The sequence below is a fragment of the Urocitellus parryii genome, chromosome 8 (assembly GCF_045843805.1).
Source record: "Urocitellus parryii isolate mUroPar1 chromosome 8, mUroPar1.hap1, whole genome shotgun sequence".
Lineage (NCBI taxonomy): Eukaryota > Metazoa > Chordata > Mammalia > Rodentia > Sciuridae > Urocitellus > Urocitellus parryii.
Genome location: NC_135538.1, coordinates 122,071,090 through 122,088,652, shown reverse-complemented (window position 1 = coordinate 122,088,652; position 17,563 = coordinate 122,071,090). Strand labels below are relative to the sequence as shown.

The window sequence follows — 17,563 nt, the reverse complement described above, 5'->3', positions numbered from 1 at the left end:
ATGAAACAGGGAAAATACCTGGGATGCCAGATGACCCTCCCAGTAGATTATGGTGGTTGATAACATGTTGGGAAACCACGTAGTTCAGCAGTACTCCCCTCATGGCTTAAACCAATCAATTCAAAGGAATCCCCCTCTTGTACTTACCAATCACCCTTACCCACCTTGTTCCCACCAGTGAATGTACTAATCATGTTTTAGAGTTGTTTTATGGTTTTCCCGCAGTGTGTGATGATTTCCTAAGAGATGCTATGATGTATGTGAAGTCCCTGCTTTCCCCCAAAGAGTGTATAAAACTGCTGCAAACCCTGGGCTGGGGCCTCTCAGCGTCACCCGTTGCTGTATGCACGGAGGATGGAGCTAGTTCCCAATAAACACCTCTTTGCTGCTTACATCGATCTTGGTCTCTGGTGGTCTTTAGGGGGTCCCAAATTCGAGCATAACAGAACAAAATGGTAGGGGGACATGAGATGCTTTGCCTTTTCCTGAATAAGAATCTCAAAGTCTGGATAGTTAAACCCTACCCACCTCCATCTCACCTTTTCCACCTCACCTTTTCCACCTTAGCCAGTTATTTACCCTCACAACTCATGTATCTTTCTATAAAAAAATCCAATGGCTTCATCTCTTCTGTTGTCCTTTCCTGATATAAAAACAATATTTACACCATATATTTAATTTTTAAAAGTTACCTTTCATCTCATTAATATAGTTCATTTTTGTCTATTCCTGTGTTAGAAATCTCTTGGTATAAATCAGCATTAAGACTCAGTGTGTTATTCCAGTTTTCCTGAACTAAAATCCCTTTTTAAAGAAGGAATACCCTTCTTTATTGAAAGAATATACTTGTATCTTGGTACTGTTACAAATCCAAAGGACAAAACAAATTCGTGGTAGAATCTCAAAATTCTTTTATTATTTTGTATGTAAGTAAAGAGACAGATGGAAATAACAGATCACAGCACCATGTTTACCTTCTTTCCCAATTATTCTCTCTTGAAAAATATAGAATTCTTCACTATTATTCAGTGGATCACTATGGTCCACTATCTGCCTTTGTATGGCCTGGAAGCTAAAAATCATTTTTATATTTTTAAGGAGTGAAAAAGAAAATGTCTTGTGACACATGAAAATTATATAAAATTCAAATTTCAGCATCTACAAAGTTTTATTGAAACACAGCCAAGCTCATTCATTTCATCATATTATATTTTATTCATATTATCTAATGATGTTTTTACATTATAAAGATAGTTGAGTATGGGATGAAAGGACAAAAAAGACATTCTCTTTATAGGAAAAATTTGCCAACCTCTGTTCTATATCATACTACATAATCTTCATAATTTTTTTAATTTTACCAAAACATTCTCCCCTTTTTCCTTCCATATTCAGTATAAAATTCCTTTAATAATCTGTCTCCAGTCAAGCACATTCTTAATAGTCTTTAGGAATGCACAACCTCTGGTAATTTCCTTAAACATTCCTGGTCCCCTATGAACAGGAAGCCAGAAAGAAGGGCTTACAAATTTAAATGTTACAAATTAACATATCAAAACCAGAACTCAAATCTCAGCTGCCTCACAACCCCTCCAAGTCAAACCTAAGTCAAGACTGACTGCCCAATTAATGTCTTTCAAACTGCCTTACCTATGAATTCAGGTGTTTATGTACTGCTGTTATAATCCCTAGTAGCCAAACTAGCAACGCAGAAAAAAAGTTAATAAATGTATTTTTCTCGAGTTTAATCTTCAAGTTGTTAGCTACCAGAGACAGACACAGAGACAGAAGCCAAGGGAGAGCAAGAAGAAGAAAAGGTCAGAAAAAAATAGGCCTGTTGTAATTAGCATGTGTGATGCTAAAATCTTTACACCTTGGAAATGTGATGATGTTTTCTGCAATAACAGTTTCTGACAGGAGGTTAAAAACAACACGGTGTTTGATGAAAGCAGAATCACAAAACTTACACAGGAACAAATAGAACCACTTTTTCCCTAAACACTAACATTTGCTTATCTCTTTCAAACATTCTGCTTGCTGCTATGGAAGGCAGAAGAGGCAAACTACCTTTGCTACCAGCATTGTCACACCCCTCCCAGCATTAACTCCTCCCCAACTCCACCTACCTCAACCAGCAGACTTCCCCTTGCCTCACTTCTTCCAAAATCAGATCTTCGAAGATCCAGCCGCGGGAGAGCAAAGCAGAGAAACCATGATGCAAAAGTCTTGTGTCTCCCTCGCAAGTATCGTCTGCTATTATGGAAGAACTTAGCCCTAAAATTGGAAAGAATGGGCCTTGGCGCTCACCCGGTTAAGTTTTACTGAGCGCCTGGGGCGGTTGGACACCGAGCGAGAAGCTAAGGATATAAAGGTGAGCAGCAGAGTCGCGATATCCGCTCTAGTAGCTTCCATCCCAGAAGAGGCAGTCAATTTCGATAAAGCTCGCCAAGAAGGGGCAACAAGGGGCATCGGAAGCCTGCCATGGGAAGAGCCTACCTGCTCCTTAAACATTAAAAGGCTAAATCTCAACTAGTCGGAAGTGACGTGCCAGCTGAGACCGCAGGTCCGCCACGCAATTGGCCACCGCCTTAAATAACCATCCTTTCCCCAGACTGACCCGAAGAGAGGAAAAGTGTGGCCGAAAGCCCACAATCTGGGCCTCGACGACTTCCAGCCTCACCAGGATCAGCATCGCTTGGCCAGAGTCCAGGCCCGCAACCTGGACAGAACAGCTCCGCCAACCTGGGCGGTACGGCGCCCAGCGAGCAATGGGCTTCAGCTTTCCATCACGCGCATGCGCGGTCCTCTATCTCCGGAGGAGTCCTCAGGTCATCTGGACGCCGGCATTTCAGCTACCTGCAGCTCCGGGTACCTTCTCACCCTTGACGACTCCTGCTGGCCCTCAACTCCGGCCCCGCTCCTTCCTCTTCCGCAGGCACTGCTAGGCCCTCGCGCGTTAGCCCGCAGATACCCGGGCTTCCACTGACACGAGTCTCCGCGCAGCGCCGCTTCCGCTTCCGGCGAGTATTGTGTGTCGCGCCGCGGGGCGGGGGCGAGGGGAGGAGGAAGGAGGGAGGCAGCTCTCCGGCGGCTCCGCGCCCCGTACTCCCGGACCCGAAGCCGGGAAGGTAGGTGCTGTCCCGTTGCCGCGCTTAGGCCGGGTGCCTGCCCACACCTGCCGGCTCTGCACGCCGCGTCCCAGCGCCCGGCAACTGCGTCACCGGCCCCCCGCACGTAACCACAGCTGCCTCCGCCCGCCTAGGGCCCGGGCGGACGTTTTGCCGCCCCGGCGACGTCAGCGCGTCCGGCGTTGCTTGGCTACCCCGCTGTTCCCCCGTCCCGTTGCCGCTAGTCTCCCCGGGTGAAACTGACGCCGTCACCGCGGGTCTCGGCTGCGTCAGAGCGGCTGGCATCCCACCTTCACGTCACACCTCTTTCTCACCTGGACACGCACCCCTCCCTCCCCGACAACCACGACGTTTCCTCTTTCACCTCTCCAATTTCCCCGCCCCAGATATGGCCGGAGACCACGGAGATGGGGGTGGGACAGAGTTGTGGACCACCCTCATGTGAGGGTCACAAGGTGGAACCTGAACAGTAATAGAAACAAAATGAGGACGTCCCTGAAGTTTGTCCTTCTCCTGAGACATGAGGAATAGGAAAGACCAACCCAGAGGCACCCAGGGCCTAACACTCGCTGTCCTCTCCACTGTATTCCCCCAGTTCCAAGTCGTCTATTCTTCCCTAATGCATTCCTTATTTCTCTTTCCCACCACTTTGCCAGTCTGGATCCATCCTGGTCTCTAAATGTGCATAGAATCAATTCATCCAGGTCAGGAGGCCACCTAATGTCAAGAAGACTGGGGAAGGAGCAGACTAGTCAAAGTTGGATTCTAATGAGTGGAGAAAAATCATCCAGCCCAACTTCTCTCTTGATATTGAGGGCAGAAATTATGGCCCAAATAATTTACCAGCTCCAACTCCAAATTAAACACTTCCCACGTCATTATACAGAAACAATAATTGTTAATCCAACTCATTACGTAGTCACTTCTCTGTCTGTGCATAAACCTACCAAATTTCTTTCCTTTGGTGGGTCTCTTGGGTGTGGTGTGGAGGGCAGAGGGGTTACAGGACTAGAGAAATCAGCTTACTCCATGTATAAAAGTGTTGATGTTTTAGAGATGGAGTGGGGGACTAGTTTTCTGTTTTATAAATTATCCTGATGCATTTCCAACACTGAGACTTCACCTGAAGGCGATTTGATTGTCTCGTTACTTTTCTTTTAATTCCAACGCTCCAAAGGCTATTAGTTGCAGATACAGTATGTCCAAGGAATTAGTTATCAGTAGCTATTTTGAAGTCACCACTGAATATTTTGAATAGACTCCAAAGTTCTTTCTTCAAAGAAGTTATTGCCCTAGGCTCAGTGGTGTGTTCTTTAATAGAGTTGCTATACATTTATCACTTTTCAGCAGTTCCAGATATTCAAATACACACAAGTAGAAATGAAAGATTTCATTCCAAGAAGAGGACACACTTCTTCCTCTAGGCTAGTCCTGGTAAAAGGAAGAATAATTTCAAACATTCCTTAAAAGAGGAGATTGTTACCTTTGCCTAACGCATTCAGTTTATTACCCTTTGAAACAGGAATGACAGAGAATCAAGCTAAAGCTCCAGTGAACTCTTAACTCTTATGTGACACTAAACTTTAGAATATACCTAATTTAAGAAATCTTAATATCTCGACTTATGTGGCACTTTTTCATTCCTATGCTCCTCTTCTGTTTGTTAGGATAAAATCTCAAACTAAGATGCAATGATCTGGAACTACTGTTTCTAAGACACAAGTAGGGTGAGACTGGACCAGAAGTATGCTGGGCTAGAGTTCAAGGAAACTCATGTTTCTAACAAGAGGAAACAGAAATAAAAGAGAAGAGAGATGGGAGTTGTGTGTCAGTTTGCTGAAGAGGGGGAAAAAGTAAAACTTAGGTCAAAGACTGAGAGTCATCAAATTGAGAAATGGAGAAAAAGAGATTGTATATAGTGGAAGAGAAGATGGAAAATACCAAGTTGGGGTTAAATCTAGAGTTAAGGTTTAACCTGGGGATAAATATCAATCCAGAGATGCAAAAAAAAAAAAATTCATCCTCCAACTAATATTTTTCCTTTCTCTGTCTCCGTACCCATCCCCAAGTTAAATAATGGCAGAGACAAGCCTGTTAGAGGCCGGGGCCTCTGCAGCCTCCACAGCTGCAGCTCTGGAGAACTTACAAGTTGAGGCAAGCTGCTCTGTGTGCCTGGAGTATCTGAAGGAGCCTGTCATCATTGAATGTGGGCATAACTTCTGCAAAGCTTGCATCACCCGCTGGTGGGAGGACCTAGAGAGGGACTTCCCTTGTCCTGTCTGTCGGAAGACATCCCGTTACCGCAGTCTTCGGCCTAATCGCCAACTAGGCAGTATGGTGGAAATTGCCAAGCAGCTCCAAGCTGTCAAGCGGAAGATCCGGGATGAGAGCCTCTGCCCCCAGCACCACGAGGCCCTCAGCCTCTTCTGCTATGAGGACCAGGAGGCCGTATGTTTGATATGTGCAATTTCCCATACCCACCGGGCCCACACTGTCGTGCCATTGGACGATGCTACACAGGAATATAAGGTGGGCCACCAGACACCTGATACCAATGTGGGAAAGAAGGGAGGAGCAGCAGAGAATGGCATACTCTTTGGGTAGAGGAACTTAAGTTCCTGAGGACAAGACTACATCTGGTCCTCATTATGTAGTTCCTCTCGTAGCTACATAAATGGGGGTACACAGTACATCTGATCAGTTGTCCTCTGCATGAAGAGTCATGGATGAATATTTGGTATGTGTGTCCTTGGAGTATATCATATTTTTCATAAGTGAGTGAAACCTGTGGCAAAGATCAGATTGGGAAGAACTGAAAAGTATTCTGGTTTCTTCATTCTGCCTCGCTGCTCGGGATACTTGTTTTCCCATCGGTATTGGGAATAGGTAACATTACTTTAGACTGATACAAAGTTGAACTCTAGTGTGTTGTTTGCATCTTCCCCAGATAATGGGTAACGTGGCGCCTTGTCAGACTTACTGCTGGGACACAGGGTAAATGTTTGAGAAATAGAAACTAAAGATTTTAGTGTCTTCATCACATACTTAATTATATTAATGAAATCTGGAAGCAAGAGAATTAAGGTAATTTATAATATATTACTATATATGTATATGTATAATAATCAAGTAATAATAATAATTAAGTGGGTAGATTTAGATAGGAGGATAGATTTAAAGAAGGGTATCAGGGTACAAAAGATGGGGTGGAAAAGGACATCCCAGGAACAAACCTACATTCTCAGCAATCTGGAGATTGCTTGGGGCTGGGGATGTAGTTCAGTGGTAGAGTGTGTGTTTAATATGCACAAGGCCCTACTTTTGATCCCCAGCAATAATAGGCAGTTAGTTGTCCATAAGAAAATGGATAGGGAAGGACACAGAATTGATGAGAGCTAGACAACTATATCTGATTCAGTGGGAGGAAGTTGGGTAAGCAGGATGAATTAGGGCTAAGCTGTAGCAGGAGGAGGGATCTCCAAGAAGTTGACATCTCAAATTGTTGTCTACAAAGAGAGTTGGATCAAGAGATGGTAAAACTGATAGAAAGCAAACAAATGGTTTAAAACAAATGTTGGAGCTGGGGATATGGCCCAGTGGTAGAGCACTTACCTAGTGTGTGCAAGAACTTGAGTTTGATCCCCAGCACATACAAAAAAAAGAAGAAGAAGAAATTTTTTAAAAAATGGGTTAACCTCTTGAGCAGTGGATATACCAACCAACCCCAAATGTTATCTCTCCCACTTCCTCCCTAACCCTCAGGAAAAACTACAGAAGTGCCTAGAGCCCCTGGAGCAGAAGCTACAGGAGATCACTCGATGCAAGTCCTCTGAGGAGAAGAAGCCTGGAGAACTCAAGGTAAAGACAGGCAATCCCATTCATGTTGTTTTACAAAGTATTTGTAAATGAGGGAATTAACTACACATTGTTTAATCCACTGGTTCCAGTATATTAGAAAAATGCTGTTCTCTCAAAAATGATGATAATTTATTACACTTTATTGTCACTAAATACTGTACTTAAATTACTTGTCATGAATTAAGAATTGAGGAAAAGAATGTAAGCAATGAAGGATAAAACAAGATATCTAATCTGGTAAATTGAGGGAGTTCTTGTCTGTTTATCTCCTTTTTTTCATTAAGCGAAAGAGATTGCTAAGAAGGTAGGGATAGGACTTTCTTTGAGGAGAGAAGAATTTGGAAGATTCACAAGGGAGAAGGTTAAAAGGAGCTGACTAACAGCTCCTAAAACTGCCTGGTGACATCTGGACCACATTCAAGTAACTCAAGTAAGGTAGAAAATGCAGGTTTATTCCTAGAATGTCCTTCCCCTCCCCATCCTTCACCTATAGAAGAATCCTGTCCATCCTTCAGTTAGAATAAAAGCTACTTCCTATTAGGACTTTCATGGCTCTTCAGAAATTAGTTTTATTAAATTTTATACAATTTTGCATCTTTTTCATAGCATTATCTTATTTGTAGAATGGCATTTTGATGTCTAAGTTATTTCTTCTATTGGATGGTAAATAATGAGTAGTAACAAATGTAACTAATATTAGTTCTGTGCATTAATTCATTGGAAGTCCATGGCTTTCCAAATTTATAAGGTCATACTAAATCTTAGGGTTCTGGGCTGGGGTTATGGCTCAACGGTAAAGTGCTTGCCTAGCACGTGCAAGGCCCTCAGCACTACATAAAAGGTATTGTGTCCAACTACAACTAAGAAATAAATACTTTTTTAAAAAAATCTTAGGGTTCTTCCCAAGTTGGAAGTCTAAGAGTTCAGGCCACACTTGAGACATTGGGATATAGAAAAGTTAGATGACAAATAGAAGAAGAAGATCCTAAGGCCATTTTTAACATGGGTAATTTTAGATACTCTGTAAGGTAAAGATTATTACCCCCAGTTTACACTAGAGAAAAAGAGGCTTTTTCTAGTCCAACATCATGTATCCATTAAGTGGCAAAATCAGGGACACTAGTTCTTTGTAAATCAGTAAGTATTTATTTAGCTCCTGGTATAGGCCAAGGCCTATATTTGACATTATAAAATAATGATGAACAAAAACACAGTCCCTGTCCTCCTGAGTTTAAAGTCAGGTGGAGAAAATAAATAATGACATAGCACAAAAAGCACAGCTGCAAGTTCATAAGACAATAATATAGGTAAGGCACAGTGGCACACACCTTATAATCTCAGCTACTAGAGAGGCTAAGGCAGAAGGATCACAAGTTCAAGGCCAGCCTAGGTCTTAAGACCCTGTCTCAAAATAAAAGGGGCTAGAATGTAATTCAGTTGTAGAGCACCCTTGAGCTCAATCAACCTCAGTACCAGAACATGGGTGGGGAGGGGAGGAAGACAGCATAGAAATCTAACTTTGTTAAAGGTTTCCTGAAGAAGTAATAAGTATTTAGAGTGGAAATTCAGGGATCACCAGAAATTAAACATGGGTTTTAAAGTAAAAACACTAATTATTTAATAATGAATGATAATATTTCAACAGAAAGCAATTATTATTATTTAGTGCTTCATATATTTTACCAAAACAAACATTCAGGTTTTTAAAAACTTGAACAAATTTTTATCACAAAAATAAAACTCTTTTTAAGTCACTGATTACTCACAAAGTATTTTCACAACATTCGTGACTTCATACATGTACTTAGAGTAATGATGTCTAGCTCATTCCACCATTATTCCTACCCTCTTGTCCCCTCCCTTCCCCTCCCTCCCCTTTGCCCTATCTAAAGTTCCTCCATTTCTCTCATGCTCCCTCCCACCAATCACCATTATGAGTCAGCATCTTCATATCAAAGAAAACATTTGGCCTTTTTTAGGGGGGACTGGCTTATTTCACTTAGCATTATATTCTCCAACTTCATCCATTTATCTGCAAATGCCATAATTTTATTCTCTTTTAATGCTGAGTAATGTTTCATTGTGTACATATATAGATATATCAAAGTTTCCTATCCATTCATCTACTGAAGGGCATCTGGGTTGGTTCCACAATTTACTTATTGTGAATTGTGCCACTATAAACATTAATATGGCTGGGTCCCTGTAGTATGTGTTTTTAAGTCCTTTGGGTTTAGAACAAGGAATGGGATAGCTGGGTCAAATGGTGGTTCCATTCCAAGTTTTCCAAGAAATCTCCATAGTGCTTTCCAGATTGGCTGCACCAATTTGCAGTTCCACCAGCAGTGTATGAGTGTGCCTTTTTCCCCATATCCTCGTCAACACTTAAACTACCACAGAAAATATTCTTTTTGTGACCATTAGAATTCGTGTTCTTCCCTTTCCCTCATCTCCACCACATAAAAATGAAGGGAGGAAGGGAGGGAGGGAGTGAGTACAACTACAGCTAAAAAAATAAATATTAAAAAAAAAAATAGTTGGTAGAGGTTGAGAGTATAGGAATCCCCAGTACAGCAAAAAACAAGTTTGTAATTAACTATGCTAAAATGAAAAGTATAGATGAACTAATCTATCTACATAATTTTAAAGAGACTATTATATCCTAATGTAATATGATATACCATAGACATATTTATAATAAAATATGATGTATAACATTTGGGTATGACAACTCTGAAAGACACTATAGCATAGTTGTCAGCTTGCACCTACATGCGACATAAACAATACAATAAATACTTGTTCAAACTGAGGCAGATGTGTGGTAATGTGACTCACATTCCACAAACAGCTCTTGGTGACATGATTTTTCAAAAGAATGACTTTTGCTAAAGCTCTAATAAGATCTAGTCCTAATGAGTTTGTTTAGTTATTGCTCTAAGAAAATAAGATCTAGTCCTAATGAGTTTGTTTAGTTATTCCCAGGAAATTCTGGTATATTTAAACCATGTAAGAATTCCTCTGTGTGTTTACATAAAATGACATTCAAGTCCATACCTACATGTTTAATATCCAGCAGAACATAGAAAATGATGAAGGAAGCTGGGTGTGGTGGCACACACGTATAATCCCAGTGATTTGGAAGGCTAAATCAGGAGGATTGCAAGTTCAAGGCCAGCCTCAGCAACTTAGTGAGGCCCTTAGCAACTTAGCAAGACCCTATCTCAGAATAATAAGGGTTGGGGATGTGACTCAGTGATTAAGTGGCCTTGGGTTCAATCCCCAGTACCAAAAAGAAAAATGATGCAAGACAGTTTACCATGTAGGATTGTCTGTCACACATTGGAGGAATAATATCCTTAGAGGGACATGACACCCTTGTTAAGAACCACTGTCCTACAAATACAGAGTGAAAAAAGAGAAGGGATGGTGGGTTTTAAAGAGGGGAAATCTGGGACTGGGGCTGAGGCTCAGTGGTAGAGTGTTAGCCTAGCATGTATGAGACACTGGGTTCGATACTCGGCACCACATATAAATAAACAAATAAAATAAAGGCATTCTGTCCATCTAAAGAGCCGGGGGATCTTTTCTTTCTTCCTATTTACCACTGTTAGGAATTTTAAACTTTTGCCTATATAGCACCCCTAAACATGCTGGCACACAGGCTGTATCTTACTCCATGGCAAACATGAGAATATATTCTGTTCTAGTGTGCACTTGAGAATGCAGCAGTAGAGAGTGAAGCGGCAAGTGGCCCTGGAACTAGAACTAGTCAGCCTCCATTGGGAACTAGCTTGCAGTGCAGAAATGCCAGGCTCGTAAGGCCAGCCTAAGCTTTACATTCTCACCCTGTCTTTGCCCTTAGTCCTGCCATTCAGTCCTTATCCACTGCCTTACTTCTACTTTTCCCTCTTGGGTTGATGCCTCCTCATCGGTCACATGAATCCTCCATTGGGGAGATCATTTCTTATTTCAGGGAGGAACAAGAGAGAGGATGCACTGAAATCCTTAGTGATAAGGCTGATGTTGGAGTCTTACATTATCAAATCTAAGAGTGTTAGAGGTTTAAATGTATGTGGTGGCAAACAGAAGGCATATTCCAAATTTCAAGCAACTGATTTACTAAAAAACATCCATAACCTGTTTCTGGGATGAAAACTACCAATTCTCAGAAATAACTTGAAACTATTTAACAGGTTCAGTTCTAAAATCTGCATATATGCTTTGTAACAACCCACTAAACTCATACAGTTTGTGATAGTTTTCCAGTTCTCTGTTTTTTATCAAGTAGATATCTTACCATATACACATGATGACAGTCTTATCTTAATTTTCTAGTATTTTTACTTTCTCTTTGTTAACAGATTATATAAACTTCAGAGTTGGGAATAGCAGAAATATCTCTAGTATTCATAAATAGTAGATGTTATATTATTGATTTCTTATATCTTCAATATATTTTATTAAAACATGAAAATTAACTTTTGAGAAGTTTATTTACTGACAAACTTAATTTTCTTAGATAATGGGAAGGAGAGTTAGTAATCTCTCAATAGGCTGGGTATGGTAATGGCATGCCTGTAATCCCAGTGACTAAGGAGGCTGAGGCAAGAGGATTGGCAAATTCAAGGTCAGCCTAGACAACTAGCAAGAGTTGTCTAAAAATAAAAAGGCTGAGGGGCTGGGGATGTGGCTCAAGCGGTAGCGCGCTCGCCTGTCGTGCGTGCGGCCCGGGTTCGATCCTCAGCACCACATACAAACAAAGATGTTGTGTCTGCCAAGAACTAAGAAAAAATAAATAGATATTTTTAAAAATTCTCTCTCTCCCTCTCTCCCTCTCTCCCTCTCTCCCTCTCTCTCCCTCTCTCTTTAAAAAAAATAAATAAATAAATAAGTAAAAAGGCTGGGATGTAGCTCAGTAGCAAAGTGCCCTGGGCTCAATCTCAGTTCTGCAAAAATAATTAAATCAGTTTCCCACTGGACTCCACTATCAAGTCATCAGTGGGTGATGGCACCATTCTTTATAGATTTCAGTAGAGAGAAAATGTGTCCTGTTAACTTATTTCCAATGACACTGGAACTCTTTGTAAATTCATGTACCTGGTGGATCATGGAGAAGCTACCCCCAAGCCCACTGATCCTGCTAATACAATATCCTCTTTCCTCAGAGACTAGTGGAGAGTCGTCGACAGCAGATCTTAAAGGAGTTTGAAGAGCTTCATAGGCGGCTGGATGAAGAACAGCAGGTATTGCTTTCAAGACTAGAGGAGGAGGAACAGGACATTCTACAAAGACTTCGAGAAAATGCTGCTCACCTTGGGGACATGCGCCGGGACCTGGCCCATTTGGCTGCGGAGGTGGAGGGCAAGTGCTTACAGTCAGGCTTCGAGATGCTTAAGGTTCGACCTTTGCCCCTGCATAGCCCCTCAGGTGGAACACAGTATAGTTTTGCACAGGCCAGTCTGTCAGCCAAGGGTGCTCACTCCCTTGCTCTACTTCCCCAAGTCCAATTCTTTCTTCCAGACTTACACAGAGGATCTTTTTCTACAGCAAGCTTCTCTGATTTTTCTCATCCCCTTCTAATCATTTTTGTGTTCTTATGTCTCATCAACAATTATGTGCTTAATTTGTTTTTGGGTTTTTTGTTTTTGTTTTTATTTTTTTGTTTTGTTTTTGTTTTTGTTTTATTTTTTTGTTTTGTTTTGTTTTTGTTTTTATTTTTTTTTGTTTTGTTTTTGTTTTTGTTTTGATTTTTGTGGTGCTGGGCATTAAACCCAGGGCCTTGTGCGTGAGAGGCAAGCACTCTACCAACTGAGCTATATCCTCAGCCCTTGTGTTTAATTTGTCCCAGAGGAAAAAAAAAATCACCCTTGAGAGGAGTCTAGTCTACGTAGTAAAAAACTATGCATTAAAAATTTTGTAAATATAGTTTCCATTACTTTTTTCATCCTAATACTTGATTTACCTAGTGCTAAAAAGAAAGTTAGTTTAAAGGATACTTGAAAATATGTATAAATAATAACAATGCTTTTGATATGTTAATGATGCCTCTAAATGTTTGAAATAGTTTTGTTCTCTTCAAAAGATGCATAATGTTAGTAAGGCTATAGGGTACATATTTCTTAAGAGACCAGGATACCAGCATTTGAATCAGTGAAGCTTCATTGTATGTTGTTTATCTGCATGTTATGTATTGCTTGGTATTGATTGCCGTCCTTTCATGTATGTATGTTCTGCATTAAATTGGGAAATCCTTGTAGGGCAGAAATTTGTCTTCTTTGTCTTCTGGACCCCAAGTATTCTCAAATCAGGGTTGGCACACACTTATTGTTTATTAACCCGTGCCAGATAGGGAATACCAAACCACAATGGGAAAGTGTGATTTGTTCTATGCCACCAATCTGGAACTATCTGTACTGATTCTCGAGGAGACTGAGGTATGTGATTGGTACTTGGGGAACAGAGTAAAGAGAGACACAATATGTATACCTTGCAGGGAGCTCCCAGTGTCCTTGAGGAGTAAAGACAAACATACAAGAAACCATTTGGAAGTGATATAAATTACCAAGCTTCCGGATGACCAACAATTGAAAGTGGAGATTATTTTAAGAGAGATGTATTCAGATCCCTCTGGAACTCTAACCCTTGCATTATAACTATCAGTTTGCACTGTGCCTATTCTATAGATCTAGAACTTTGGGGATAAGGGGGGGGGGACCTTTTGCCTTCAGGACGCTTGAATGCCAGGACCAATCTTGCTTTCTTTTCTCATTTCCTCTAGGATGTCAAAAGTACCCTGGAAAAGTAAGTGATTCTTATATCTTTCTGAGTAAGTTAGGTCTTGGCTTAGAGACTAAAGGTATTATAATGATTTGGGGTAGTAAGGATGGGAAAAATCATGCAGTATCTGGATAGGACATGGGAGAGGTTCATTGCAGCCATGAAGCCAGGTAGAGAACAAATCATTAAAAGTAATAATTCCTTACTTTTTCCCCTTTAAACATCAGGACTTGGTTGGTAAGGACAATGATAATGTAGAACCATATTCTGCTTGTACCTGTGGATGGAATTGTGTCAAAACAAGAGGGCAGGAGAAAGGGGATGGGAAAGCAAGAAGGATGATTATCATTTGCATGATAATCATCTTATACTAAGAATACCCCATGCTGGGCACCATGAGGCATGCCTATTAATCCCAGCTACTTGAAGCAGGAGGATTGTAAATTCAAGGCCAACCTGAGTAACTTTAGTCTCAAAATAAAATACAAAAAGGGCTGGGGATGTTAAATAGTGGTAGAGTGCCTAAGGCCCTGGGTTGGATTCCAAGTACAGAGAGAGAGAGAGAGAAAAGTAAGTTTAGAGGTTTATTCTCAAGATAAGTATCAGTGTAGGAGAGCAGATGGCTCTCCACCGATAACACAAGAAAGCAGTTGTTTTCAGGGAGAAGATAGAAAGTGGGAAGATGGAGAATTTTAGTTTCTCCCTAAAGACATCTGAATATTCACTTGACTGGTATCCCCTGACCCTGCCCTTTCTCCCCCTATCTTTCTATCTGTCCTAGATGTGAGAAGGTGAAGACCATGGAGGTGACTTCAGTATCCATAGAGCTGGAAAAGAACTTCAGCAATTTCCCCCGACAATACTTTGCCCTAAGGAAAATCCTTAAACAGCTAATTGGTGAGTTGCTCCCAATCTTTTTTTTTTTTTTTTTAAAGAGAGAATTTTTTTTTTTTTTTTTAGAGAGAGAGAATTTTTTTAATATTTATTTTTTAGTTCTCAGTGGAAACAACATCTTTGTATGTGGTGCTGAGGATCGAACCCAGGCCGCACGCATGCCAGGCGAGCGCGCTACTGCTTGAGCCACATCCCCAGCCCAAGAGAAAAGTCTTTAAATCCTACCTTATATGGGCTTCAATTATTTCGTGCCCACTCCTACCTCCACCCCTTTAGTTGGCTTTCGGTCTCACCCTGAGTCACAGAACTCTGAGTGAAAGGAAGCCATAGATGTCGTCTACTTCTAAATCTACATTTTTCTAAATAGGGACCCAGAAAGGTTAAATAATTTACCCAAGACATCAGATGAAGTGGCCATAGAATTTACCGTCTCAGCTGGGGCAATGCTGAGCATGAACAGGAATAGCATAATATTTATGCAGGAAAAATAGTCATAAAGCAGAACCATTCCAAGAAAACAGATACATGCTAACCTAGACCATACTGCTGACTTGCTCTGGATTCTTCTTCCACTTTCTATTCTGGCCCTCATACCACACCTTGCACTTTTCCATATAGTGAGACAAATGAAGAAATCAGATGAGGAAAAGACAAGGACAGGAACCTATCCCCATAGAGACTTTTCTTTCAGAGTCAAGAGATCATTATCTGTTTATTTTAGGATAAGGGTGAAAAGTGAAGCCTTTGTTGCCTCCTTTTCCTTTGGTGACACTATGAATTGAGAATGTTAACCAACTCATGGTGTTCTGAGAACCTTTAAGGGACCAGGCTCTGTATATACAGGCAGGCTGAAAAAGTGAGGCAGGGGTGTTTAGCTATTCCCATCCTCATCTAGCTCCCCACTCTGGCTTCTCCCGCCAGCGGATGTGACCCTGGACCCTGAGACTGCTCATCCTAACCTAGTCCTGTCAGAAGATCGTAAAAGCGTCAAGTTTGTGGAGACAAGACTCCGAGATCTCCCTGACACGCCACAGCGTTTCACCTTCTACCCTTGCGTCCTGGCTACTGAAGGTTTCACCTCAGGTCGACACTACTGGGAGGTGGAGGTGGGGGACAAGACCCACTGGGCAGTGGGTGTGTGCCGGGACTCTGTGAGCCGAAAGGGCGAGCTGACTCCACTCCCTGAGACTGGCTACTGGCGTGTGCGGCTGTGGAATGGGGACAAGTATGCAGCCACCACCACACCTTTTACCCCTTTGCACATCAAGGTAAAACCCAAGCGGGTAGGCATATTCCTAGACTACGAGGCTGGCACGCTATCATTTTACAACGTCACAGACCGCTCTCATATCTACACCTTTACTGATACGTTTACTGAGAAACTTTGGCCCCTCTTCTACCCAGGCATCCGGGCTGGTCGGAAGAATGCTGCACCACTTACCATAAGGCCCCCAACAGATTGGGAGTGACAGGTTGAGATGTGGGATTAACTGGGGTGAGGCAGGGTCAAAAGCTATGGGCCTTCCTTCTTGTGTCCTGCTGGAACGTCTTGGTGTCTACCTGGTTCCAGTCCTGAGTCATCTTGGAGAAACATTCTGGCCTCCGGGATGGTTTGTGTGGAGGAGTAGGTAGGACTGGGCTGCATGATGGAGCACGGGTATGTCTCCCTCCTCACCGTGGGGAGCTGGTTGCCAGGAGAATGTCTCCCTGACATCCATCAGGTTTTCTATTGCACAAGGAAAGGTTGGGAAGGAAGGAGAGACTTCCAGAAACAAAAAGTCTATGGGAGAGTCTAACTTGCTTAAGTAGGAGGAGAAAACAGAAACCCTTAGGGACTTCTTTGACCCAGAATAGACTTGTTTTTTGAGGAAAATCACAGGGGTTGGTGTACGTCTAGATTGAAAAAAGATGAATGACCATTGCTGTCATGGGTCTAGAAGTTGAATTTTTCTGAAGGCAGAGTTTGGACATCAAAGTAGATTACAAAGAAGATCAGGTAAGAGGACTAAAGCAACAGATTCCTAGAAACCAATGAAGGAGAGGGAAGTTTCTTCGGTGTTCTATTCCCAGGGTAAGGTTGCCATTGTGAGTAGGATTGGCCAGAGGTAGGAATGTGGAGAAAAGGAAAGGATGGGAATAAAGGAGAACCTTTGTCCCTACCTTGGCCTTCTGCTGGCTGTTTGCCTGCCTCCTCACAGTCGGTGGTCTCCAAGAAGTTGCACTGCCTGTTCCTCTTCAGAGGCAAGGGGAAGAGATTGTGTAAGACACAGCTACACTTACACTTTTCCCAAAAGAACTTGGAGAGCAGAGAGTCAGGTATTAGAGAAAAGAGAAAAGTATATCTATCCAAAGCCCTGGCCTTAAAGAATGTTACTGAATAACTATTCCCAAGTCGTTAGCCTTGTCACCTGGCTCAGGTGTCCAAGCCAGAAAGGAAGAAAGATAAGGGAGTCTTTCTCACCCTGAAGACAGGGTACATTTAGGAAAGGGCTGGATAGGCAGCTTCCTTTTTGCCTGTGCATTGGCCTGGAACTAGTGTTCACAACAGCCTTTTGCTTGTTTGTTGCCATCCTTCACCCTTTGCCATTCCCCTTTTTGAATGTAAATCATTTTAATGTTAGGCCAAAATAAACAACCTATAGGGTATATATGTTGTCAAAAAAAGGTAAAGAGATGCATGCCAAACCAAACTAAAACATCTTGGATATCTGCTGCTTGGGTAATCTTCACAGAAGACTGACACAAGAAGCTGCATTTTACTGAGGGCATTTCAGTTCCTCTTACCACCTCAACAGGACTCTGTCCACTTTCCTCCTCTTACCTTTGTGCCTTGACTGTGGTTCTTTGTGGCAAGATACTTTGGTTGGTAAAAATAATATGGAACAAAGGATCCACTGAAGTGA

General features: G+C 41.9%; 1 protein-coding gene and 1 long non-coding RNA gene across 3 annotated transcripts in view; one reads left to right on the top strand and one right to left on the bottom strand.

Annotated features, from left to right (window-relative positions):
- LOC144256644 (uncharacterized) overlaps positions 1–2,213 on the bottom strand; it is a 27,198-nt gene extending 24,985 nt beyond the window's left edge. Inside the window, exon 1 of the long non-coding RNA XR_013344178.1 lies at positions 2,127–2,213. This is a non-coding gene — a long non-coding RNA (uncharacterized LOC144256644). The remainder of the gene's footprint in view (positions 1–2,126) is intronic.
- Trim39 (tripartite motif containing 39) lies at positions 1,282–17,563 on the top strand. 2 transcript variants are annotated; one of them, XM_026414344.2, is made up of 8 exons: positions 1,282–2,371; positions 2,612–3,128; positions 5,198–5,657; positions 6,891–6,986; positions 12,155–12,385; positions 13,768–13,790; positions 14,548–14,663; positions 15,582–17,563. In XM_026414344.2, exons 3-8 carry the CDS (start codon positions 5,205–5,207, stop codon positions 16,127–16,129), a joined length of 1,467 nt encoding a protein of 488 aa, XP_026270129.1. In that variant the 5' UTR covers positions 1,282–2,371; positions 2,612–3,128; positions 5,198–5,204; the 3' UTR covers positions 16,130–17,563. The 2 variants fall into 2 exon arrangements, with proteins under 2 accessions (XP_026270129.1, XP_026270131.1); XM_026414346.2 differs by lacking the exon at positions 1,282–2,371 and having other exon boundaries at positions 3,023–3,128; positions 15,556–15,674.

Coding starts and splice junctions, on each gene's coding strand:
- Trim39 (XM_026414344.2), top strand. CDS start 5,205: ATGGCAGAGACAAGCCTGTTAGAGGCCGGGGCCTCTGCAGCCTCCACA. Junction 5,658..6,890: donor ATGCTACACAGGAATATAAG/GTGGGCCACCAG, acceptor CCTAACCCTCAG/GAAAAACTACAGAAGTGCCT. Junction 14,664..15,581: donor AATCCTTAAACAGCTAATTG/GTGAGTTGCTCC, acceptor TTCTCCCGCCAG/CGGATGTGACCCTGGACCCT.